The sequence below is a fragment of the Struthio camelus genome, chromosome 8 (genome assembly GCF_040807025.1).
Source record: "Struthio camelus isolate bStrCam1 chromosome 8, bStrCam1.hap1, whole genome shotgun sequence".
Taxonomy (NCBI): Eukaryota; Metazoa; Chordata; class Aves; order Struthioniformes; family Struthionidae; genus Struthio; species Struthio camelus.
In genome coordinates, this window is record NC_090949.1 from 26,742,824 (window position 1) to 26,767,699 (window position 24,876).

The window sequence follows — 24,876 nt, forward strand, 5'->3', positions numbered from 1 at the left end:
TGTGGTCTTTCCTGCTCTTCTTCAGAGGGATTCACTGTTGCTGGGCCAGGATTTTTTAAATCTGTTGCCAGCCTTGTCGTTATCTTAGTCTTCCAACCTGGTTCAGTGACAGACCGCAGGCGGGAGGATCCTTGGATCCTGTGGCCAGGTGCACTGGGGTTGGAACCAGCCTGGTCTGGCTTTGCCCATTCAGTGGAAGTCCAGCCACCATGAACAAGCACAAACCCTCAGATACCAGGGAAAGAGCCCTACAAACCAGGCTGTGTTGTCAGACCTAGCCCCCACCTCCTGCTCCTGACCAGACAGCAAGGCTGGGCTTCAGCACCAATGAGCCAAGGCAGGTAAACTGGCATGGGAGCCCCTGGGAGCCGACAGCTGGTAGGGACGGGAGGAGAAGAATCTCTGGTCTCTCACTCACTCCCTGCTGGCTAATTTGGCTGGAGCCATGGTGCTTGTTACCTCTGCTAGGTTCAGCCACCCTCCTGAAGCGCAGGCTCACCCTCACTGTGGTACATGCTCCCTACAACCAGAAAGGAATCTGGAAGCGAGGAAACACAGTCTCAGCATCCACCCGTCACCCGTCCTTCTTCCTCGGCACTGACTTCAGCAGGCACAGAGGAGAGAGCTTTCTTTGATCTATGTTCTTACTTTACCAAGAGTTTCTGGAGCAGGTATGAGTTGTATTAACAAAGCTGGAGTAGTCTTTACCTGTCAGCAGATCCCAAGGTAAAAAGTTCCACTTCTCCAGCTCTTGGTTTACACTCTACTAACCGCCCACAGGCTGCATTGTGCTGCCCTATTCACCAGTTCCCCCCTTGGTGCTCTTGAGTGCAATTAAGCATTAAAAAAAAAAAAAAGAGAGAGTTTGACAATATGCAGGTTAGATTTGTATTTTATTTACAGTTTTGACTTGGGGACCAATAAAACCACAGCTGGCTAATGTGAGATCTAAAACTTGCATCTAACTCTTTGCCTTGGATATCTTTTATATGGTAAACTATTTATTTGTGTTTCATCTTGTACAAACTCCTCTTTCCATGCTGAGAAGCCGAGAGCTCCAGGGGCTCTTTGAAGACTATTTGCTATAGGATAGTAACTGGAATTCTCTTTAAACATACACGCCTGCTTTGTCCTACAACTGGCCTCTTGGTGTCAACATGCAGTTTTGTGAGAGTTTCCTGTGCAAAGCTAACATTTGCACACTTCCCTGGCAATTGTGCTTACACATCGCACTTGTTCAAGCATATCCCATCATTTATTCTTGCAAGTAAGCATAAGCAGCAGTTACTCCACGTGCCAAATTAAAGCAGCAGTATCAAGGCCTCTTTAAAAAGGAAGATTTGCCATGCAACTGCGGGTTATGAATTCCCGCTGCTCTGAGCAGGTACGAGGAACGTGCTGTGTGACCTACGACGTGGCCCGTCAATACAGGTCCAAGTGTGACTTGCAAGTATGTGGGCTCCCTGTCTCTGAGCCTTCAGATCTTCATCACGCAATTAAAATGCAACAAACTGCACTTGGAAAGGGTTATATGACAGCAGGATGAGAGGAACACGTGTAAAATCCCAGTGCCTTTCAATGTCACGTAATCAGCCATCTCCACCTATGAACGTCCCCCTGGACACTGACCCTGGTGTGCTGGCAGAGCACATGTGAAGGGTGACGTGGCATCAGACTGGAGACACAAATCACACTAAGATGCCAAACAGCTGCATTACACGCATCCACAACCCCAGGGTCATGCTCTTGCCATAAAAAGGAAGATGAACCCTGGCGAGATGGGAGCGATGTTCCCAAGGATGCCTCTGGGAGGGAAAGATCAAGAACCGCTGCTCGTAATGGCCTTGGCTGCTACAACAGTCAAAATAATAATGGGATGGGGAGGATGCTGGATGGGCTAGATTGAGCCAGGGAAGCCGCGTGATGGGTGCTGCGTGCCTGCCAGTGACACCAGACCTGCGGGCTCCCCGTTACCCCTCAGAGGCTCAGGACTGTGGTTCGTGCAGACCAGCATCTGGCTCTTTTTTAAATTCCATTGGAGATTTCTTTTATGTGGGTAAAAACAGCTGGGACAAGTTCTAGGAAGACACAGGAGGGAAAATATTTTCTTTCTTTCCGGAGTTATTTTTTCACTCTCTCTGTTTTCCTTTCTCCTCTTCCATTGCTGTCTCGCGTCTCTCTAAATTCACGGGCGCTCTTCCTCAAGGTGAAACGAAGGCTCCGGGCAGCGTTTGGTGGCGCCGGCAGGGAGGGGGCCGGGGGGTCAGGGAGGGTGAAGCAGGGAGGGGGCAGTGCAACAACGCAGCCTGATCTAGTGATTAAACAAAGGGATTCAGCCAACATGTGTAAAATTAAGTGATCAAGAGTTGATTACAGAGTGCATTGATTGTGTACTGATGGATTAAACAGAGTCGTGCTCGGGATGCGATTTTCCAAGCCGGGCACAGAGAGTGCAGGCAATTGACGTGTTGGCCAGAAGGACCCGCTTCTCCCAAGCCCTGGCTTTTATACATTCTCCGGATAAATCTGCAGAGAGGCCCATGGAATTATAATCGATTATCCATTTCTCAAAGTCACTTAAGGGCCCTGAGCTACAAGCTAAAGTGCCGGTGCTGCGAAGAGGCATTGGGTATGCGCCGGCATGTGCAGGTGCTGGCGCGAGGGGAAAATGTGGCAATGACCCTGCGTGCTGCAAGCTGATGAATCTATTTTCTTGTAGGAAATAGTTTTGACAGTTCAATATCTGTGTTTTCGATATGTGCCCCACACACCCCCGAGGGAGGAGAGGAGAGGAGCAGGAAAGTGGGGGGAGGCAGTGGGTGGGAGGTAGGGAGAGACTCTGCCCCATCACCCCTTCAAATTATAGGCATATCAGTATATCACCAACTTAACAGGCTGCCCTCCAAGTCAAGGGCATGGGAGCTGCCTGGCTGCCTGCAAGCATGCGCAGCAGGGACAGGATGGGGCTGGTGCTAGAGGGGCTGGAGCCCTGCATGGGTGGCTCTCCAGGGGGCACAGGGTGCCCACAGCAGGCCCCCAGCCCCACCGGTGGTGGGATGGTCCCCAGACTCTTGTTTCACCACCGAACAGTGAAGACAGGATCCCATTTCCTATCTCTCAGGCTTTTCCCAAGGAAGGGAAGAGCCGCTCCAGTGCTCCAGCAGCCCCTGTGCAGGGCTGTCACTCTTGCTCGGGGCTGTGCCCTGCTTTCCAGGAGGTAGGAGGCAAACCAGAGTGTGAAGCGTACCCAAGACAGCTCCGGGGGCACCAGGCCCCGACTCTCGTGCGGGCTCACAGCCAGACACTGGGATGTCTCTGTTAAACTCCCACCTTCTCGTCTAGTTCCACCGTCATTATTTTTCAGCAGTCGAAGAAGATATTTTGCTCCAGGTCTTTCCACCCCAAAGATTCATGCAGAGCAGGAAGGATGAAGGCACGCTTTGGTGCTGCAGCCGAGCAGCTCCTCCCCTCCGCCCCGTGCCACCAGGCCAGCAGCTATCCCAGCTCGGTGCGCCAGTGGAGCGAGGGACAAAAAGTGACCTTGTAGCAGCAAACAGGGCCAGAGGCCCTGGATGCTCAGCACAGTCCTAGGCACTGCTGAGGAGGAGGAGAGGAGGTGACAGCGGGATGGCAGAGCTGTTGTCCGTGCCCTGGCCCAGCTGTGGCTTCACACCACGGCGCAGCCAGCAAGTGAGCCCGGAGGTGTCCAGACCGGTCTCTGCCTGCTGGAAAGTGTGCTGGGACCCAGTGCCTTGTTTCACACGCTTCCCTGAGAAAGGGCTGGCTGGCGGCCACAGGCACCTGGCAGAGCACGGCCCTCCCAGGGAGGAAATTTCACCTCTTCCTCAGTCCTTCTACTCAGGTAGTTGGCACCCTGTTTCAGGCGTGAAGTGCAGTCCTAGGATTGCCCTATATTTTGCGCTGCGAGCAGCCCTGACCTGACTATCCAGCTGGTGCTGCGACCCAGAGGACTGTGAGTTACCTGTGTGGCCCCTGGGTCCCACCAGCTCCGGGACATTTGCCCTGCAGCCCCGTGTTGAGACTCCAGCTGCAGCTTAGCTGCATGATGGGACAAGTCCCATGGGACAGGGGCAGCCCAAGGACTTGGCAGGAGGGAGCCGCTCTGTGCCCCAGGCGGTGCCCCGGGCTGGAGGGTCAGAACTGCAGGACGTACCCAGAGCACCCGTGTCCTACCGCCTCCGCCAAAGCCAAAGACCCCGCTGACGCCAGCGAGAGCCAGCTGCTCCCTAGGACTTGTGTTTTGGAGACGAGGCGGCAGGCTGGAGAAGGCTCCAGTTTCCCTGCCAGGGCAGAGGCTGGTAACAGGGAAGTCCAACTCTGTGTCCCTGAGCTTGTCCAGACCTATACCAACACCAGGCGGGGAATCTGCAGTGGGAAAAAGGCATCTGCCCCTCTTTGTGTTCCCCATTGTCCTTCTGGTTTGGTCCATCTCCAGCGCCGCGCAGACTCCGCAGCAGATCGCGGATCTGCACCGGCGGCCCCAGGTGACCTCCCCGGCCAGGTGTCGCGTGCCACCAGCACGGGCACGCAAGGCAATAGCTAGAGAAGAGGGCAGGGAAAGAGGTGAGCACAGCCCCTTGGGTTGCCACCGCTGTTTCTTCCTTCCCGGTAAAGCCAGGGGAGGTGTTTCCGATTTGCTCTGCCAAGGTGCGTCTCGTGTTGAGGCTAGAAACAGCACTGTGGGGAGACGGGGCCACGGCCTGTCCCAGCTCCGCACTCCTCGCCCTCTCTTCCTTTCAGGGCTCTCACACTCTCCCTTCCCAGCCCTCTTGGCGTCCTGCGTTCCTCTCATCGAGAATTCATTGTCTTGTCAGCCTCTAGTTAGCCGGCATGCGTGCGAATCATAAATTACCCCGCCCGGGCCTCTGCTATGCTTCAGCACAGACAAAAAAATTGCACTCCATCACCGTGTCTCCCGGCTTTTAGTGGTATTGATCAATGCTGCTCCCTTCCCGCCCCCCCCCCTTTTCATTTTAACCGAGCCGGTTAAGTGCAGTATCTTATTTTGTGCTGGGACAAATGAAAAGAATATTAGCAAGGGCTGAAATATATCTCTTTTTTATCTCTCTGCTACTTTTTTATTGAATCTTTCTGAGTAGGTGGCTTTCCGCAGGATGACAGCCTCATGACAGGCTCCTCATTAGAGCTGAGACAGTAATTGTGATGCATTTCCCTGCGCGGCCTTTTCACTTCTCCCCCCCACCACCTTCCTTTCCTCCTCTCTCCTTTTCCCCTGATTTGTAAAGTGATTGGATGTACAGACTCACTCAGTTTCTTAAATTATTGCCCAGCTCAATCCATCTTGCTCTCTTCTGCGATGGGCAGCCGTGATCTCCGCAGATTGAGAGCCGGGGCTGGGAGTCACAAGAGGTGGGTTTTGGCCGCTCGAAGGGGTTTCTTGCGTTTCCCCCGGAGCCGAGGTGCCAGCTGCCATTAGAAACGTGGTGCCAGATGAGACGGGACGGAGCTGCACGGGCACTGCCTCTCTTCCAAAGACCATCACTTGAAACAGCCTCCGAGGAGCCCACGTTGTTACTTGAACGTGCGTTTTTTACTGGGCTCCCCGTGGGATCACCTCAGACTGGATCCTCAGCTGGTATTAGATGAGCGGCAGCAGCACTGCATGACTTTACACCAGTTGGAAAGCTGGGCCCGCCAGTATCCAGCTTACCTGGAGAGGCAGCTGCAAGAGCAGCTCGTTCCTTTGGAAGAAAATCAATATTTTAGCAAGCTTTTCTACCTTAGATCCCTCTGTAGTACTTTTGCCTCAGGAGAAGGAGGTATATGCGCTAAGCTGATCGGCAACCCGGGCTCTTTACCAGGGAAGCAGCGCTCTGGATAAGGCCCTGCGCCAAGACGCAGGAGGCCGAGTTCAGCTCTCTGCTGCGCCCCAGTTTGCTCGTGTGGTTGTGGGAAGTTGCTCGGTCCTTCTGTGCCTCTCTTCCCCCAGCTGTATCAAACAGGCTGGCACCCACCCCGCTCTCTGCTCTCTTCAGATGCAAGGCACGAATCGCCCCGTGCTGTGCTCTTGCTTGTGCAGCGTCAAACACAATCTGAGTCCAGCTTCTGCTGGTGCCCTGCGGCAGCTTTGCCCTGTAATAAAAGAGCGGAGAAGTGCCTCCTCAAAAGCCTTTCGTACATGAAAAGCCACTTCACAGGACCCTGGCTCCCTTCCTCGCGTACACAGACCTCCAAAGTACACGCGCAGCTCAGCCTCCGTCGCTCCAGAAAAGGGCAGGTCTGTTCTATGCAGGGTCCCTTCCCCGGCCATCTGACCGCGCTCGCTGCGCTGTACGGTGTTTGCAGAATTAGGTCGTACTACAGATCCAGTTACAGCGGCGCGTGGATCTGGAGTCGCCTCTCTGCCCGGCGCCGTCCCCAGGGCCGCGGCCTCGTGCAGAGCCGTGCAGGAGGGGCCGGCCCCAGGCGCCCGACCCCTCGCGGGCAGCGTGCCGGTGCGGGGGGTCCGCACAGCGTGCAAACCGGCGCCGAGGCCAGGTCTGCGTGCCGCTCGCCCAGGCAGGAGCCCAAGCAGCGGTAGCCCGTGCTGCAAGGAGTGGGCGCTGTCCTGAACCCCAGCCACCACCTGCACCGCCTGCCGGGGGGCAGGTACCTCCTCTGTTGTGCTTGCGAGGAAGGTGGCTTGGGAGAGCAAAGTCCCCGGCATCAGACAGACAGAAGCAACGCCCTAATGGCAGAGGAGGACCCTGGCCCCAGGCAAAACCAGCAGGATCCAAGAAGGCTCCCCAGCAGACAGAGTGAGGGCACGGCGTCAGAAGCGCACCAATAAATAACTCTGCGTGGTCCAGATCCATGGACAGGGAGACAGAACCGCAAAGAGCAACGTTATTCATGCTCTCTAACTTTATTACTAAACAGTTTTTGCTTCTTGAAGTCGCTCTGCCGTTATTCCTAGGTACTCTGCGCTGACACTTGAGCCATCTCCCCCCGCTCGCCCCGCTATTGTCATCCTCCCCCAGCTCCAGTGCAGCCCCTTCGCTGCCACTTACTGCCAGGGGTTTGCAGGCTGCCGCGCGGTCCTCGTTGGATGCCGCGCAGGCTCGCGGGGAGAAGAGCTAGCATTTGGCTATTTCCAAGCTAATGTGGGGCTTTCTTTGAATTATTGTTTTTTGAGCTGGGAGGAAAGGAGGCTTGTCACACGAGATATCTGCTATCAGTACACAAATAACAGCAGGCCCATCATCGAATGGAAAATAATCGCCGCGGAAACCGAGTTGAGGGGGAGCCAGGAGGGATTATTACAGGCGCTGGCAGTGGTGATGCTGTCAAGGAGCCTGTGTCAGCACTTCCATTACCACCCACCCGGTTTCAGAGCAGCCCAAGAAGCACAGCTCGGGGCTGCAGGGCCCCAGCATGGGGTCATTTCTATTCAAAAGAGTTTCAGATCAACTGGCTTTGATTGGTTTTAAATGATGGAGTATTTAAAAGAGAGAGAGAGAGAGAAAATAGGAGGATGAAATGGAGGGAGGCACCTCAGGGGAAGGGGAGATCTCTACTCAGACAAGTGGAAAACTGTTTGAGATACTGGAAAATTAGGAGTTGGGAGAGAAGTGCTCTTCCTCCCAGGGGCAAGGTGAAGAAAGGGAGAGTTTCGCATGGCAGTGAGGAAGGACAGGGTGGCGAGAAGATGCCTGCAAATTATTCTCCCAGGAAGGGTCTTTAGGACAAAGCAAGCAGGTCCCCAGTACATGTTCAGCAGGGAACATCCCCCCACAAGTGTTTCCTACCTGCCATTCACCCACGTGTGCCACCTGGGCAGCCCTCACCAAGCCTGGGGAGGCACCTGGATGGGATGCACTGGCTGCACAATAAGCTAACAGCAGAACGGAGCAAATAATTGATTTATAAACCATTTATTCCACTAATTTGGCAACTTGCTGAGCTCCTGGGATGAACCAGCCCTCATGTCTTGTAAACTTTGCTTATTCAGAGTGACTTGGGAGTGTTGTATACTCTGTGCTACCTAGTGACAAGGGGCTACACGCATTGAGTGCTGTTAACGGCAGTTGGCTGGCTGGGTCCATGTTTTTCCAGTTAAACGCTCTCCCAGGCAGAATTTCCCATTTTGTTTGCAGCAGGCATTCAACGGGTTCGCTTCAGTGTAGCCTTTCTTGGTATCAGGGCTCATAACACATGTCCGTATCAACTAGCTCAGAAACTCCAGGGGATACAACCAGTTGGAGTGAAATTGTTAAAGCAGCTGACGAGTCGCCCCAGGAAAGAGGTTGCTGTCCTTGTGCAACAGTTCCTAACGAGTCCTTGCCAGGCTCTGAACTTGCTGCTGCGCTTGTGGTGGGATCTTGCACTGTTGCCTGTCCCCAGGGGGCTGAGCACCTCCAAGGCACTCCCCTGGGGACGACGAAGCTGCTGCCGGGCCCTTCTTTTGGCTTGGGACATCAACCACTTTGCTTGGGATGTATTAGGGGGGTGTGGAGGAGGGCGGATGGTGATGTTGTGAGTATTCCTCAACATCCCAGCCCAGCTCCAAGCCTGGAGTCCAGGTCCTGTTTCCAGTCACTCTGCAGTGAATGAAGATAATTGAGAGGAGTCAGAATTACATTGGTTTCATAGCAGTGTAAATGAGGCCAGGATCTGGCCCTCGATCTCCAGCGGGAACAGAAGGGTTCGATTCAATCCCCACCAGGGCTGGGATCTGTTTGCAGGCTCCCTCCGAAGGAGCCAGAAGAAAAATTCCACCGCGCAGGGGTGCGTTTGTGTCTCAGGCGCTCGGCTTTCAGAGCAGGAAATATTCAGTTTCAACACTTCAAGTTAAACATTTCCTCGGAGCCCGGGAGACCATGCAAACAGCAGGAGCACCGAGGCTCTGCCTTTTCATCTCTCTGGCACTGGCGAGCGGGGGGTCGGCAGCGGGGGAAGCACGGCCGAGCCGCGGAGGGTAAACACTGGAGCTGAGCCTGCGGAGTAACCGGAGAGCGAAGGGGAGAGAGAGGGGCAAGGAAAACAAAAATACAGCTGCCAAAAAACAAAAGCCTGAAAAGAGCCATTCAGGGTCTCCCAGGAGCAGGTTTGGCGCAGGGCACGGAGGAGGAACGGGGAGCACTTGCTGCAGGGCCAGGCACAGGTCCAACCTGTGCGGTGATTTGGTCCCGCCGTTTTGCCCCGAGCGAACGCCCTCTGCTCCGTCGAGCAGAATAAGCTCCCCGCCGGCAGCGTGCCGCAGCGCGCACCACTCCGCACACTACAGCATCCTTTGCTTTTTCGTGCGTACCAGGACGTTCCTACTCTGGAGAGGAGAGGCAAGATGTGCGTGTCTCTGCCATGGCATTCACAAGCGAAACCTTAGTACTTGGGATTCCCAGCTTCTCCCTCCCTGCGACCCAGCATCGCAGGCCACGCAGCTGGGTACCACCGGCGCGTGGGTGTGGGTTGGGCCCCCAGGACATGCTTTGGACACGGTCGCAGCTGATCTGGGGAGACGCATCCAGCAGGCAGCCTCTGCGGCACTGCAGGCATGCGGTGAATTTTGCAGACCTAGGGAGGCTTGCGTAGGTGTCCTGCTGCAATCAGAAACGGTCCCCTCCCTGCTGCCTGTCACTGTCACTTACCCCAGCCCCTGCGAAAGCGAGGTTGTCAGCCCCTTGGGCCAGGAGCTGGGGCTCCTTCTGTCTCCTGCTTTGAAGCACCAACACGGCAATCTGTACGTCAGGGACTTGGCTGCGTGTCCAGGGCCCTGTTCTCCTGCCCCGGTTGAAGCTCTTGTTTTCGCACAAGCACCAGGCGCCCGTGCTCACTGGAGCAAGGGGATCTGCCCCACTGTCACAGCCCCTTCTGAGCGGATGCAGCCTGACAGCTGTCACATCCTTCCTTGACATGAATTCATTACAATATCATTAGCGTAGCTGGTGGTTAAGGCCATTGCTGCTCATTTCTCCTGCTGGCCTGGGCTGGGGTTGGGAACAGCCAGGGAAGGCAGCGAGGGTCTTTCCCACAGCCTGAGATCCCTCCCGATTCTCTGGGACATTCAAATACAAAGTCGCCTCTGCTTAGGAGAACGCCTCCCACCGAAGAGCCCTGAGAACGAGCTAGGAGTGAGGGCCTGGGCACACAGGAGGTTAAAAAGGCTCCAGCCCGGTGCAGCTGAGCTGATCCCCAGGTGGGACCCCAGCTCTGCGTGCCAGGACGTCCCAGGAGGGCTCTGCTCTGGCTAGCGCAGGCTGCGTCCTCCGAGGCCGCCCGTGCCAGTGGAGCCACTGTGGTCCGGGAGTCCAGGACTGCCTTGCGCCTCCTCCAGCCAATGCCTCCGGCTCCCTGGAGAGCAAAGCCCTGGGGATGTTCAACCTCCAGATGAACCTCTGGAGATGCAGAGGGTACCCGCCGGCCGGCAGCGCGCGCTGCGGGTGGCGACCGGGGGCTGGCGGCCCCATGGCAGTGACCTGGGCTGGGAGCGGGGACGCAGCCCGGTAGGGTGGAGGGCAGCGTGTTTACCCGTCCAACTGCGCGCCCCACAGCGGGGATCCAGCAGGATTTCCCGTCCACTCAAAGGCTGCCTGTTTATTTTGGGAGGGAGACTCAGACAGCTCCATTGTTTTGCTGCGAAGTTGGGGTTATAAATAGCAGGTGGTAGGGGACACTCCTGGGCTATTTTGGGCCCCTGCTACACAAAAGTGGAAAAGCTCCAACAGGAAAGTGGAATTACTGAAATGCCGACCTTTCCCGCAAGGGTCAGCGGGAGCTGGTTGTTTGGGTTTGGTTTGGTTTCTGGGCATTATTCAAACATGGGGGAACGAGGAGAGAGCCCGTGTGTGAGAGAGAGGGAGATATTCGCAGTTATGCGGGCTGCACGCCTTGTTCTGCCGTCTGCCTGGAGAGGACTGGGTGGCCAGGACGGGGCAGTGAGAGGCCGGGATCTGTCCGTGGCTCTGCATGGGAATCATGGGGAGTAGCCCAAGTCCAGAGGAGATGGTCTGGGTGGGTGGCTGGGGTCTTCTCCAGGGTCTGCAAGTGGGAGCATTCCTAGTGGATGGCCGAGGGGGGGATGCAGGGGAAGCTGTCTCCATAGCACTGACTTGCTCTGATTTGCCACTTCAGTGCCTCAGTTTCCCCCATCTCCCATTGGGAGGCGGAAGAAAAGGCCAGCGAGCGCCCTGGAGACAGCCTGCTCCAGCCAGGCACGTACGCTCTGTCCTGCTCGCAGGCAAGGATGAGCCAAGGTGACTCACAAACTTATTTCAGACCCTTCCTCTCGTTAAATGCCTGCGCCAGGCGGTTATACAGTGAGCAGCAGGGACCCAGTAAAGCGGCTCACACCAATGTTTTATACTTTGAGAAGGTCTATTCCTTTAATGGGGATTCATTTAACTGGGCTCTACCATCGTTAGGAGCCATAAAATGGCACCTTTTGGCTTCTGATTGGAAGGCCACGTTGCATGTAGCCCCCTCGTATCCAGCCCTGGCTGCTTTATTGTGCATTACTGCCTCTCGCTCAGATTTAACCAATTTGATCCATGTCTAATACATAAATAAATAATCCAGCAGGAGGGTTCACATTAGATGACAACAAGCGGCTATAAAGCATGTTTCTCCCCGCTGGAGCCATCTGAGCCAGGCTCCGCACGCCCTCTCATGAGCAGAGCTGCTAATACAGCTGGGAGAGAGGGGCCTGGAGACCCGTGGGCTTTTCTGTTTTATTGAAACTTCATTGTTTGCTTAGAGTTTTATTTTATGTTAAATAGACGCTGTATATTCCTTATAGAGGAGGCAATAAAGTTTCCAAGCCGGAGGAAATTGGCTGAGGAGCAGGGACTGAAACGGGGAAATCTGGCTGTGCAGGCGAAGCGGAGGGGCAGCTTTTGGGGGCCGAGGAGGGTCTGCGGCCGAGCTGACAGCTCTGCGTGCCCCCGCTGCCAGGGAGGCCCCAGGGGCTCAGCCCAGCTCAGGAGTGGGCTCCGCACAGGCCCCCAGTGCTCGCCCGTCCTTGCCGGGGGCCCAAGGGTGGGTGCAGCCCCAAAAAGTGTGAGAAGGGGAGAGAAATGGGGATATTCCAGGAGAAAATTCCCCGCTTTCAGACCTCAGCTCGAGGCCTGTTGGACCCCGCTGAGTTAGTCCCAGGCAGCCGGGGAGCCGGGGGCTGCTCTCAGCAGTGGAGCCTTTCATCTACCGGGTGCTCAGACCCTCCTCTCTGCACCTGCTGCTCAGGAGCAAAAAGGGTTGGAAAATGTGCTATGGGATGCATTGGTAAAATAGCTGGGCTGAGATCACTGGGCTGAAATATATCCAGCCCGACCCACACGCAGAGGTAGCCCTTCAGCCTGCGCTCTGTCGGGGATGAAGGGGACAAGCCGGCGATGCGAGGTCTGGCAGCTGGGCAGGAGAAATGAGGTTAAGTGAGCAGCTGCCTCTGGGGACCCATGTGGCAGGGCCAGGCGGGGACTGCGGTCCCTCGGGCTGGGGATGGGGCACTGGATCCATCCACAGGCCCCCTCTTCAAGCTGCTGTGTCTGAACCAAACCGCCGGAGGACCGGAATCAGAGCATGGTGTAGGTGATGCTGATTTTGGCTGCCGCCGCAGCTGTTGGGAGCAATTCCCGTCGCTGTCGCAGGGCACCTGGGCTGAGGCTGCGCAGGAGCTAAAGCTTTCTCCCCTCTTTTCCTCCCCACAGGCAAAAAGAAAGCGACCTTGTTTGACAGCCAGGCTCCCATCTGCCCCATCTGCCAGGTCCTCCTTCGCCCCGGCGAGCTGCAGGAGCACATGGAGCAGGAGCTGGAGAAGCTCACGCAGCTCAACATCAGGTAAGGAGCCACCGGCGGCCAGCCAGCTCCTTGGGGCAGCCCGAGCCTCCCGGCGCCTCAGCGGGCAGCAGAGGCCGTGGTGCGGCAAGGCCCTGTGTGCCTGGGCCCTGATCCAGGCCCACTGAATCCAGTGTTCATCTCTGGCCTCCAGCAAAGAAGGGGCTGATCTGCAGGATGACTCCATGCCACTGCGATCAGGGCTGGCCTTTAAAAGCTGCCACTCTGCAGGGGGCTTTAAAAGCCCAAGATCCGCTTTCCTCCTACCCCCAACACTTTGTTCCGTTCCCCTCAGTTATCAAATATGGGACATTTAGCACTAACCAGCAGGGCAGAAGCATTTCCCCGGCATTCGCTGTAACAAGAGTGGCAGAGATGGGACCGAAATGCCTCCCACATGGCACCGACACCCCTTCCCACCGGGGAAGGGGCATTCAGGCGAGCAGCTCTGCCACTGCTCGGAGGTGGGCACACTCTGTACGTGGCTCCAGCAGAGAAGAGGTTAAAGCAGGTCCCACCAGAGCACATTGGGTGGTGGAGCAGGCCCTTGGCAAAGTGGTGTGCTGCTCCTCCGCTGCCTTTAGCTCCCATTGCCTTCTGCTTTCCCCAGCACAGCAAAGTCCTCTCTTTAAAAAAATAATAATAATAATTGCATTTTAACTGCTAGCAGTTATTTAGGAAATGGCTGCAGCCAAGGGTTGGCAGATCCCTGCCCCTGCCTTAATAAAACTCAGCAGCCTTGGAAAAGAGCGTGTTTATTTCAATTATTAATGAATTCCCCGGTCATTAAAAGGTGAGAAAAGAAATCAAACTGCCGACTAGAAGCTAAGTTACGTCACCAGGTGGTAGGAAAGGGAGGGAGAACGTGTGTGTGTGTGTCAGGGCAGAATGTGTCCCAGCCTTAGGGCTTAGGCTAGGATCTTTTTCCCTATGAAACGAGCAATAACCGTTACAGCTCAAGGGAGAAGGAGGGAACTTCAAGTAGAGAAACAGAGACCCCCCCCCCTCCAAAAATGGGTCTAGGCTGAGCTCTCCCAAATGCAGCGGCCGAGCGGCGCTGCGCTGAACCTGCACCCGCCGCTCTTTGCACAGGAAGGCAGAAAGGGGGGGGGGGAAGGGAACAGCCAGCCCATTTATCCCACGCGACACCCGGTCCCCTTGCGAGTGTAATTTATGGTGTAATTTGGGCTGCATCCAACTTAATAAAGGGCCACTGCAAATTAGTGAACAGGTTTAAATGAACAGAAGCAATTAGTGCTCAGAGGAGCCCATCAAAGAAGTTGGGCCAATATCAGAGCGAAACCGAAACCGCGAGCCAGGAGCGGAGGATGGCTGGCGCGAGGCAGCGATGGGAAGGTGGCGTTTAATGGGAAAGGAGAGGAAACCCTAAATCATAAAGCGTGACAAGGGCCATTGTGGGCCAGCTGACAAATGAAAAAGAATGGCATTATTCCTTTAAATAACAGCAGCAGTTAGAGAGGAGACAGCTCTCTCCAGCTTGCCCTCGCTTCCCCGGCCCGCTCCGCTCGGCCACGCACGCGGCGAAGAAGAATCAGAGGTCTTTATTAATTATTAAATAACGACTCCCTCTCTGCTGTGATAGATAACATTCAATCTGCTCTATGGATTCAGGCGAGAGAGGCTAATCTATAACACGGCGGCTCCGTGCTGGGCCGGGCTCTCGCCGCCCCGCCAGGGAGCGCTTCGGGGGGCCGGGGGCGAGCGCCTCCCGGCGGGGCTGGCAGCGACGCGGGGCGGCGGGACGCCAGCGGGTCCGGCCGGCCGGCGGCTCTGCCCGGGCAGCGGCGTGGCCCCTTCTCCCGCTCCCCCGCCTGGAAGAGCCGCGAGCGAGAACACATCAACAAGAGGAGAGAGAAACTAATAATGATCTCAAATAACCCAATAAACATAAAAATAAAATGTAGGCCTATAAACGTGACGGGCACCGGCAGCCCTGGCCGCTCCCTGCCAATACCGACTCGTTACCGAAATGGCCGAGCAGCTGTTACTTATCAGTCCGACGGGGAGAAACGAACCGGGGGGGGGGGGGGGGGGGGGCTGCTTCCCAAAGGCCGTGCCTTTTTTTTCTCTTTTTTCTTTTTAATTTAAAGAAGACGCAGCCAATCATGGCTGGTACAGTTACGTTTTAATAAACCTTCATGATATGCAACAAAATGATAAATTTCCAGCGCTCGGGGTTGGGAAGGCAGATCCCGCCGTGCCCGTCCAGCTCGCAGCGGCGGGCGCCGCGTCGGCCCCGGCCGCGGTGTCGGGGCCGTCGGCCTCCCCGCGCGGTGACCTCGGCCGCCGCGGCTCGGCCGGAGAGCTGCGTGTTGGGGCCGGCAAGCCGAGACGCTGCCGCGGGGCCGGCTGGAGAGGAGGGGAGAGAGGCTTTAGCCTCTGCCCCGCGGCCGGCGCTCGCGGGGGATTTACGGCGTCGCCCGAGCGGGGAGCCGGGCATCGCTCGGAGGAGGGCAGGAGGGAAGGGGTTGGCTCCCGGCGGCCGCCGGGGCTGAGCAGGAGCTGCAAGAGCCGTCGAAGCCTTCCTTTGGAAAAGGGGACACAAGGCGGGGGGCGATGGACTGGGTCCTTTCCTTGCTCTGCCACCCTCCCGGTGCGTCCCCTGCCTCCCCTTCGCGCGGGGAAGGGCCGGGTCGCTCTCGCCCCGCGGCTCCTCGGCCCTCGCCGGCCGGCCGAGGCCCCGCGCGCCGCTCCGCGTGGCCAGGCAAGGCTCTCCGAATGCAAATTTCATTTCTGAGCCACTGGCGCTGTTTCAAGAGCCGGCAGCCTCCGAGCCCTTCTCGGTGTTACATATGTAACAGCCTCATTGAACTTGACATGTCAAATTCAGGCCATTTGTGCAAAATCTCCCTTTAATAATACCGTTTCATTTCGCTCAAATGAGACTTGAATGCATGTAAAATGGAAAAGGATATTTAAGCGCTAACATTAGGCAGATGTCTTGCCAGAGGCCGATTGAATATATGAGATTTTGAAGTGCTTAACACGTTTTCGGTGCTCCCTTTTAGAATATGTCACCTGGCTTTCTTTTTTCTCCCCCTTCTTCCTTTTTTTTCACCCCTCCTTAAGTGAAGGGTATAAATTGAAAGAAAACAAAACTACGAGCCTTGGTTTTATGGGGTTTAACTCTTGCAGGGCAGGACTGTTGGTATTCCTCCTCCAAAGAGAAATTACCTTGTAGCTCACCTTCGCAGAGCCCAAGCACAAAGCAGCAGCGAGCAGGAGCCGGGTGAGCGATGGCCCCGCTGCACTTTGCAGCAGGGGTGCTCCTCTCGCTGTATGTGTACAGCTCCGAGAGCAAAGGTGCCGATCCCCAGCTGAGCCACAAAGTGCCACCAAGGTAAAAATAAGAAATAATAATAGCGACCCTCTCTGTACACTTATGCCCTGTGCCCCCGACCAGCCTGGTCCCTGCAGAATAACATGAATATTCTCCAGCTCACGTACATTAAGCTCATCTGTGCCCTAGATGCAGGTCTCCTATCCTCACGCGATTTATATTTACCCGCTTTATACTTCATCCGTATTAAAGGCTTGCAATAAAGCACACTGAAATGTGAGGCTCTTTCTAGAGATGTCAATGGCCCCTGGCCCCAGCTCACCGCGCTTCAACTACAGACGCGTCTGCCGAGCTGGGGCCAGCGGGGAGCAGCAGGCAGGTAGATCATTAGAGCTGGTGAGAGCAGCGCCCGTAGGTGTCCCTCAGGGCAGACACACACGGGCACACATGCGTGTGCGAATGTATCACTGCGTATGTCACTGCAGGTAAATATTATGAGCAGAGCTGGTGGTGCTCGAAGGTTAAGCTTGGCCAGGGCTTTCCTTTGAAAGCTCCTGTTCTCAACTGCTTATAATGCTGCCGTCCTTAACCCTCCTGCACTTCCCACTTGGGTGTCTGCCTCCCACTGCAGTTTCATCTATGATGGATTGACCATTTCTGAGAACTGCACTGAAGAAAAATGCATTTTGTGTTGTGCGATGTCAGACCCACCTTACAGCCAGCCTGTTGAGAAGCACAACCTTTTTTGGGTTCCCAGGAAAGCGTGCCTGATATCTGGCCCAGTTCTTTTCCAAGAAGAGGGAAGAAGGCAGTAGGAGCTGAAGGTGGTGAACAGAGGAAGGAACGAGAGCAGAGCAAAAGCAAGATGGGACAGGGCGATGTGCTAGCAGTGAAGGACAAGAGAAACCAGGCAGGTTGAGGGACAAGGTGAGGAGGTACTGGAAAGGGCAGGGCTCTACTGAGAGGGAACAGCAGGCTCTGCCTCCCGAATCTCAGAGTTTCAGAGGCACAAGAGTCCTCGGTTGTCAGGAGAGCAGTGAAATGGCTTGGCAGTGCGTGTGCCCCTCCAGAGGACCAAAGGGTCTCTGAGAGCTAGCTCAGAAGATGCTGGGCTGTCTATGGAGCCCGCCTGTGCTGACAGTCACTAGTCTGTCCTTGTTGCTTTCTGAGCCCCTCTGTGGAGTTTGGGGGAAAAGGAATTTATTGGCCATTTAAAAAGTCTTAGGAGGAAATCACATTACAAATATTACAGTTGCGGAGTCAAGCACTTGAAGGGAAACGTGCCTTTGGATGCAGCTTGTCTTACGACATGATGCTCTGTTCTTGAAAATGCAGTGATCTCTTTAAACGTGTATTTGGCAGAGTACTTTTATTTCCCTGTATGACAACTAGAGGATTCTTTCTTGCATTACCAACATCAAACCTATGCTTCAGAGCTGTGATTTCACTTCCCCGAAAGGATCTTGTGTATCATTATAGCTGGAGAATGGTCCAGTGGGTGGAGCGGTGAGTTGGACCATGTCAGCACTGTTGCTGCTTTTGCAGCTGAAGGACCGTCAGAGCTCTGACAGAGCTATCTACTCTCTTTCCCCTTGCTTCGGGGGTTTGTAAGCTTAGCAGATGTAGCCAGCAATACCCTCCTGCTGTGCTGTACTGTTAGCTGTGTCTGTACAACAGCATCCTGGAGCTCAGCATGTCCATGCGACACCAGACCAGAGTGCTCGGGGGCGTCCAGGGATGGGCATGCCCAGGTCAGCGGACAGGAGACGATACTGTCCTCCCCATGCCCTGTAGCTGCGCAAACCCTCCCCTTCTCCACTTTCCTTCCTGTCTTTCCTCCACCTTGAATCCTGACCTTATCTGAGCATACCCATGTTTTGAAGCCCATACCCACCTCCTCGTCCCCATTAGATGTTCCCAGCCTGAGTGAGCAGGTCTCATTGCTCCTTGACAACATGTCAAGAGCGGGGAGATGCGCCTCTGTGTCCAGCATCTCAGGAGTTACAGCAGAGGGTGTATCAGGGAATAATTTCTCTTCTGCTTCTTTGATTATGAAGCCTTTACCTCAAACACAGAAGGCACCGGGTCTCCTGCCTTGGTGCAAACAGAAAGTGCTCTGGGCTGTTTCCCGGGGGCCTCAGAGATGCTATCGTGAAGAGGGAGCCAAATGCTGTCACGGAAAGGAGGGCAGAGCAGGACACCATGGGAAGGCCTATTTCAAAGCAGGTGAGATGCCCAGGAAGGGGTTTAGTCTGGCTGTCAGAGCCAGCCTTGGTTCTTGTTAGAGGAACAGAGCCAGCCAAGGGCCTGCGGTGGCTCCACTCCTGTAGCAGCTTTCAGTGCATGTCTGCCCAGGCTTAAATCTTCTTTCGTCATCCCTCTGAAGCTTTCTCTCCCTCATTTGCACGTGTGCTCTCTTCCTTTCGCTCTTCTTAATCATCCCTCCATTGGCAGCCAGGGTGGAAGCAGAAAGTGCTCCCTCAGTTGTTGACACCGCACTGAGCATCCTCATCCTGCCCGGAGAGGACTTTATCTCCCAATGTCTTGATGCAGATAGGCACGGTGGTGGCCCTCCTCAGGGGGCAGAGGGAGCTCTAGGCCCAGTGGGATAAGAAAGAAGCAGATGTCTGGCAATACAGTTTCAAAATTGTTTCGTTTCAAAGGGATCGACTAAGCATTATGTTACCCAAAAGGCCCTTGGAAGAGACCTTTCCAGGGCCGGAGGAGGTGGCTGGTCTGGAGAGGGTGAGGTGGCCGTGCTGCCAGGCCCGGCAGGATAAATAGACTGTGTAAAACCCAAATTAGCTCTGTTGTCATGTGTCACAGCAGGGTCATGGCTCTCGCCTCAGGTCTGCTCGATTTATGTCTGGGGACTTTTAACACGACGGCCAGGCACTTCCCCAGGTTTCTTGTGCCGTGACCATTGTAGGTCCGTGAGCCTCTGAATGAGTGAGATTAGAGAAACCCTTGAGCGAGAGGGTTTTTTCCTCAAAGCTCCATTGAAGTACATGCTAATTCCCTTCCTTAAAGGCAGTAGATATCTGAGAGTGCTCCAGAGAGGGCAAGGAGCCCTGGCCAACAAGTGAGGTTGCAGCCAGGGAAAAGTAGGCTCCTTCCTACTCCTCAACTTCCATCCTTCTTCCTTCTTCTTCCCTCTTCTTTTTCCACCTTCTTCTTTTTCATGATTTCTCCCCTTTCTCCCCCTCTTCTTCCACCTCCCTCTCTCCCCACCCCCCCGGTATCAAGGCGACATCTCCAAGCCAAGTACTTTTAATTTCACCCGTGGCCCTTGCTGACACGGTGGATATGCACAGCAAGTTAAATTCCCGCCTGATCAATAAAGCAGAAGCAGTGTGTCCGACTGGTCGATATTTTTTTATCTGTCTTCAGCCCAGTCCTGCTGATGACAGCCCCCTGCGCTTCAGCAAAGGCACTCAAGGGCATCGGGCTTTGGCAACACAGCTCTTTTTTTTATTTAAATTAAAAAAACCCAGATGCCTACCAAAAAAAAAAAAAAAGTTCACGGAGTTTGGCCTTTGCTTAATAACGTTTTATGATTTATCTTAATTTTTAATTGAAAAAAATTTGCGAATTAATTGATTTCTGGGACTTGCCAATTAACATTGTAATTGGGTGCATGATAAATTTCGAGGGAGCATCATTTTTCTCCCTCTCCCCCTTGTCACCCAGGAGGGGAATCGCGAGGGCAGCCGCTTCCTCCCCATACACCCCCCTCTCCTTCCCCAGGTGCCGCTGCCCTCCTTCCCCCTTGCTACTGTATCTTAAAGAAGGAACAAGAAAGCTAATAAAGTCGTGTTATTAGAGTCTCGCCAGAGGTGACCCCTCCAGGCATAAATCCGCGCCTGGGAGATCGTGGGGACAGGTACTATTAAGTGCCTGACAGTACTTTGCGCCGGCGGGACTGGGTACCCTCCCCCTGCACGTCCTCTCCCCCGGCCGCGGCGGCGGCGGCGCTGAGCTTTCGCGGCTCCCCCGAGCGCTGGCGGTCCCGTCGCTCGCCCGAGCAACTCGTGACGCGTGTGCCTCTGCCCTCCTGCTAGCCCGTGCCTGCGGCTGCCCGCCGTCCCCGTCCCGTGCCCGCGCGCGCCTGCCCACAGCCCAGCCGCTCCGCGATGGCCCTGCTGTGCCGGGACCTCGCCGCGGGTCGGGGGTGCGGGTGCCGCCACGGCCCCTTCCCGCAGCGCCTGCCTGCGCTTTGAGCGTCCCCCGGCGAAAGCCAGGCGGCCAGGCCAGGGCCGGCGTTGGGGAGCGCTGCTTTCCGCCGGGGGGGTGGCGCGCTGACGGGGTCGCTTGCAGCCGGCGCGGCGCAGGATGGGCCCCGAGTCCCCCGGAGCAGGTGCTGCCCCGGCAGCGGTTCCCACGCGTGCCCCAGGCCACCGTCGCGGAGCTGCTCGGCTCCGCGCAGGGGGCCTGGCTGTCGGGAGGCAGGGCGCGGGTGCACCTCCGGGAGCGTGGGCAGCGGCTTCGCCTTACGCTGTCTCGGCGTGACTCCTGCCGGATTTGAATTAAACACGCAGCCCGTCGCTGGAGGAACCCACCTGGAAGTCTCCGCTTCTTGGTGGCACTGGAGCGGGGCGTAGGGCCATGAAGTAACAGGGTCGCTTCCCCGCGTAGTGTGCGGAGAAGTGGATGAACTGGCTCTTGCCAAAATGAGGAGTGAGGAAACTGTTTTCCCGGAGAGGAGAGGGTACCGGCCACACGCTGGAGGGGACTGAGATGCAGTGGATGGAGGATGGAAATCTCAAGTAAAATGAACAGTATCTTGTAGATACTGTAGAATCTGTAGAGCTTCCCCCGCTCACTTCACGGGCCTGGTATAAATCATTTTGTCGCCTGCTGAAATGCAGTCGGCTCTGGGGCGAAGCAGGGCTGGCCCCTTCGCTCTCCGTGGGCTTGGACGGGGCTTCGCTCTGCCGCCCGGCAGCCTCCACGCAGGAATTGTCCCCCGAGCCCGGGGATGTCCCGTGTGCCCCCGCGACACGCAGGTGCGTGTAGGGAGGCGAAGGCCGCCTGCCCGGGCCGGGGGCCCCAGCCTTGCCCTGGCTCAGCCGCGGGATGCCGGAGCGGCTGGGACGCGGGAGCAGCTCGGAGCAGCCCGGGGCTGCGCCTGCCGGTGTCACCGGCGGGGAGCAGTGGGGGAAAGGAGGGTAATTTATGAGGAGAGGAGTCTGTTTATTATCTAGCAAATGTGGTGCTGCTGATACCGTGGATTTATCCTCTTTCATCCCCCCTCTGATTTGTGTCCCTGCCCCTCGCTGTGGCAGATTAATCATGGACAGAAAAAGAAGAGAGCACCCTCCAGCTCCCTCCCAGGCACTCGGAGGGTGGCAATGACGGCAGCCCCAGGCCCTTTATCCGCTGCTGCTCCAGCGGAGAGAGCATAAGGAATACAGCTGCCTGTCCCGCTTGAAGGTGCCCCCTTGCTCTCCTCCCATCGCAAACTCCGACCGCAAGTGGGGCGAGTCACCCACTAGCTGGCTGCTGCCCATGGTCTCTGGGTGAGAGTATTTCTCATGGGTCAGGGTTTTTGGGGTAGCACAGTGCGTAAGTAAATTTGTGGGGTCATGTATCTCCTCGCTCATGTAGTGCCCTTGCAATGCTGCGAATGCTCCTTGAAGTGCCTTCAGCTTCCCAACACCCAAAACTGATTCCCTAGCTCCAGGGCATGGGTTTGTAGTTAATGTGTTGGGCTGGGGTTTGGGATCTCAGAGGTCAAGGCTTTCCGCTGCTGCTGACTCTCCTTGCAGCCTTGGGCATGCTGGGCAGTCTGTGTGCCTCACTTTTCCATCTGCGAAATGGGGCTAGGGAGAAATCCTCTAGAGAGAGGAAGGCGTCAGAGCCTCTGCTGGGAGGCAGAGCAGCAGCAGCCCCGCATAAAGCACCACTGCATGGAGAAACCCAGAATTTGGAAGGGAAGCATGAGGGGGTGAGAAATAAATCTTCAGTCAGTTATTTTCCCTTAAGCGATACATGCCTTCTGTGGAGCCTTCTCTGAACTGCCACGTGAGCTGCGAATAATTAAACAGTCATTACAGCCGCAGTAGCAGAGAGCCCCCCAGATCAATCTAATACATGATCTTTCCCTCTGACTTTTCTCTTTATTTTTCCAGCCACCTCCTTTTCAAAGAGGGGGAAAGAAATGAAAAGTCCCTCCCACCCAAGCCCCCCCCCACATGCACCATCATGTCCTCACCCAGACCCTGCAGCAGCCCATCAGCTGCCCCGAGCGGAGACTCCCTGCGGGGCACAGGTCCAGCGCCCCGTGCTCTGCCCTGGGATGGATAAAAGAAGAGCTCAGCAGGGAAGCAACGTGGGTGTCAATGCGATAGAGCAAATGGGGGATTTTACTGTGGTCAGGTCACTCACTCACTGCGGTTTATGATCCTGCTGCATCTCTGCTGCGGCTTCATTTATTTCGGGGAGCAGGGAGGTGGGCGGCTGCCCTGTGGGGTCAGGTTTGCCAACAGCTGCCTGCACGTTGGCTACTGAGGTCTCACAAATATTGCCTGGGCGAGCATTTGGGAAACGCAGCTGGGATTGGAGGTGTAGAGTGTTTCTAGGCCTGACTTCAGGGTCTTTGGCAATTGTCACTGTCACCCGGCCCCTTTCCCCGTCGGCTGCAGGAGATCTTTTAACTGATGTGGGGAGCAGGGGCCGTTAGATGAGCGACAGCAGGTTAAAAATCACAGCATGCTTCCCCTGACAGTATAGATCATGTTCGGCAGCTCCAGGGAGCTGTCACCTGCGGCTAGGTGAGGATTTGGCCCTGTGTAGTTAAAAAAAAAAAAAAATCAAACTCTCATTTCCTTATTTAGGTTTCAAGTGACACTTCCACTTATTTAAACCGGCGCTCACAAAAATCCAATTCCCTCTCTACCCGGCTACTGCTTATTTACTCCTGGCGTTTCCTCCCGCGCCGCTCTGCAGGCTGCCTGCTCCGTCCCCTCCGTCGCCGCCGGCGCTCTGCCCTGCGGCCGAGCGCGCGAGCCGCCAGTCCTGCGGCTCAAAACAAATTGTTTCCACTGCATATTGTTAAGGAAAAGTATCAGTCGGCTGCAGCTCGCAGCTACCTCTCAGCTTTGCAGGATCTCGTGTGGGAGCTGAACGTGCTCAGGCTGGCGCCTGCCAACGCGAAGGCCTGATGAGGTTGTTTTGTGAAAGAGTTGCAGAGCTGAAAAACACCAGCTGCGTGGCAGCCGTGGGTGTTGCCAGCCCTCTTGCCACCTCTTTAAACCTCTTCTCGCTGCAATGTCGGTAAGGGATGAGCACAAACAACTGTAACTACCCAAGCTCAAGGAACTTCTTCTCTTGCCGTTGTTATTAATTACGTGTTAGGAGCGGTGCTGGGAGGGTGGCTGCTGCTGTGCCAGGTCCCCAGCTCAGCCCTTCCTTGACGGATGCTCTTCATAAGCCCTAACGTGCTTTGGGTGGGGGCTCTTGGCAGAGCTCCTTTGAGCATGCTTGGGGAGGGCAAGCGGCTGCAAGATCTGGTGGCTGGATCGGGCTGAAGCGTAGTGCAGGGCGGCTTCTGGCCCTGCTGTTGCTTCTCTGAGGCTTGGAGCAGGTTCTGTCACTGCTCTGGGCCTTCGTTTCCCCTTCTGAGCGCGTATCTCTCTGTTGCCTTATGTTAGCAAATGCTCAGGCTGTAGCTACAATTGCAACAGAGTTTTCTAAGCCTTGTTCCTGGGCTCTGTCAGGCGGCAAGCGCGCTGCCACGAGCGGAGGGAAGGAAGGCTGGAAGGAAGGTTTTCCTGGGGTAACAGCCTCATGCTAGGGCTTCTGGCTGAGCTGGGAATTGAATCTGCAGTTTCCAAGCTGGGGTTCTTACTTGCGTGTGTTGCTTAGGTCTCACTTGCCGCAGGCCCGCTGTTCCCACCCACAGCGATGCTGGTGGTCCTCGGCCCCAGCCGGGGGGACAAACTGTTCCTGCCTGAAGGTCTCTGGCACCACTTCAGGGACCACCAGGGACCAAAACTTTGCATTTTTCACCATTTCCAGAGGACAAAGAACAAAGCCTTGGAACTGAAGCCCCTTCCCATTAGACTCATCATAGCCCTGTAGCCTGACCATGACACAGCAAGGGCCCAACAAGGCCGCAGCTTCAGTCCATGAGGAAGGCAACGGGGCTACTTCCTGCATATTACTTTTCTTTTTCCCTATGGCAAGCACACCCTGAAAAGCAGGAGCCATAAAAAATAAAAATAAAAATCTAAAGGTCACTGCATGTGACAGCATCCCTGGCAGGGGTGGAGAAACCCAAGACTGCGGGGAAGAAGAGCACATATTCAGTGTGGTGAGCTGCCCTTTGCCTTTTGGGACATCGCGAATGACATGTTGGGTCTGAACAGCCTCCTGGGGTTCCCACGAGGAGACACTGGGGGATTGCTCATTGCGTCTGGGGATGCTCCCAAATAAGTCCCTGCCTGCTTTTAAAAGGCATCTGCACGTCTATTTGCTGTAGCATGGCTATTGCTTTAATTGTGGAAGGCCTTGCTGCAAGTAAATGTTCTTTTTAAAGCTGGCATGCCCTAATAAATGGGAGCGATGGGCCGCAGGTGAGCTGGCGAGGGCCCCGGGGCACGTAGGGACTTGGCCGTGCAGCTCCCGTTAATGTTAATGGAGCAATACAGCTGAACGGCCACGCAGGGCTCTGCAGCGTGAAACCCAGTGGGGTTTCACTCCAGGCCAGCAGCGCCAGCGCGGGAACTTCGCATCCCTCCCCGACGCACAGAGGGCACGTACGGGCACACACGCGCGCGGGCGGA

The 24,876-nt window shown here is 55.7% G+C and overlaps 1 protein-coding gene across 12 annotated transcripts in view; it reads left to right on the forward strand.

Moving 5' to 3' along the window:
• The window catches only part of RNF220 (ring finger protein 220), a 248,421-nt gene that overhangs the window by 143,854 nt on the left and 79,691 nt on the right, over positions 1 to 24,876 (forward strand). For all 12 annotated transcript variants that reach the window (XM_068952909.1, XM_068952904.1, XM_068952907.1 and 9 more), the window contains one exon: positions 12,663 to 12,792. In XM_068952909.1, coding sequence (XP_068809010.1) covers positions 12,663 to 12,792 — 130 coding nt within the window. The remainder of the gene's footprint in view (positions 1 to 12,662; positions 12,793 to 24,876) is intronic.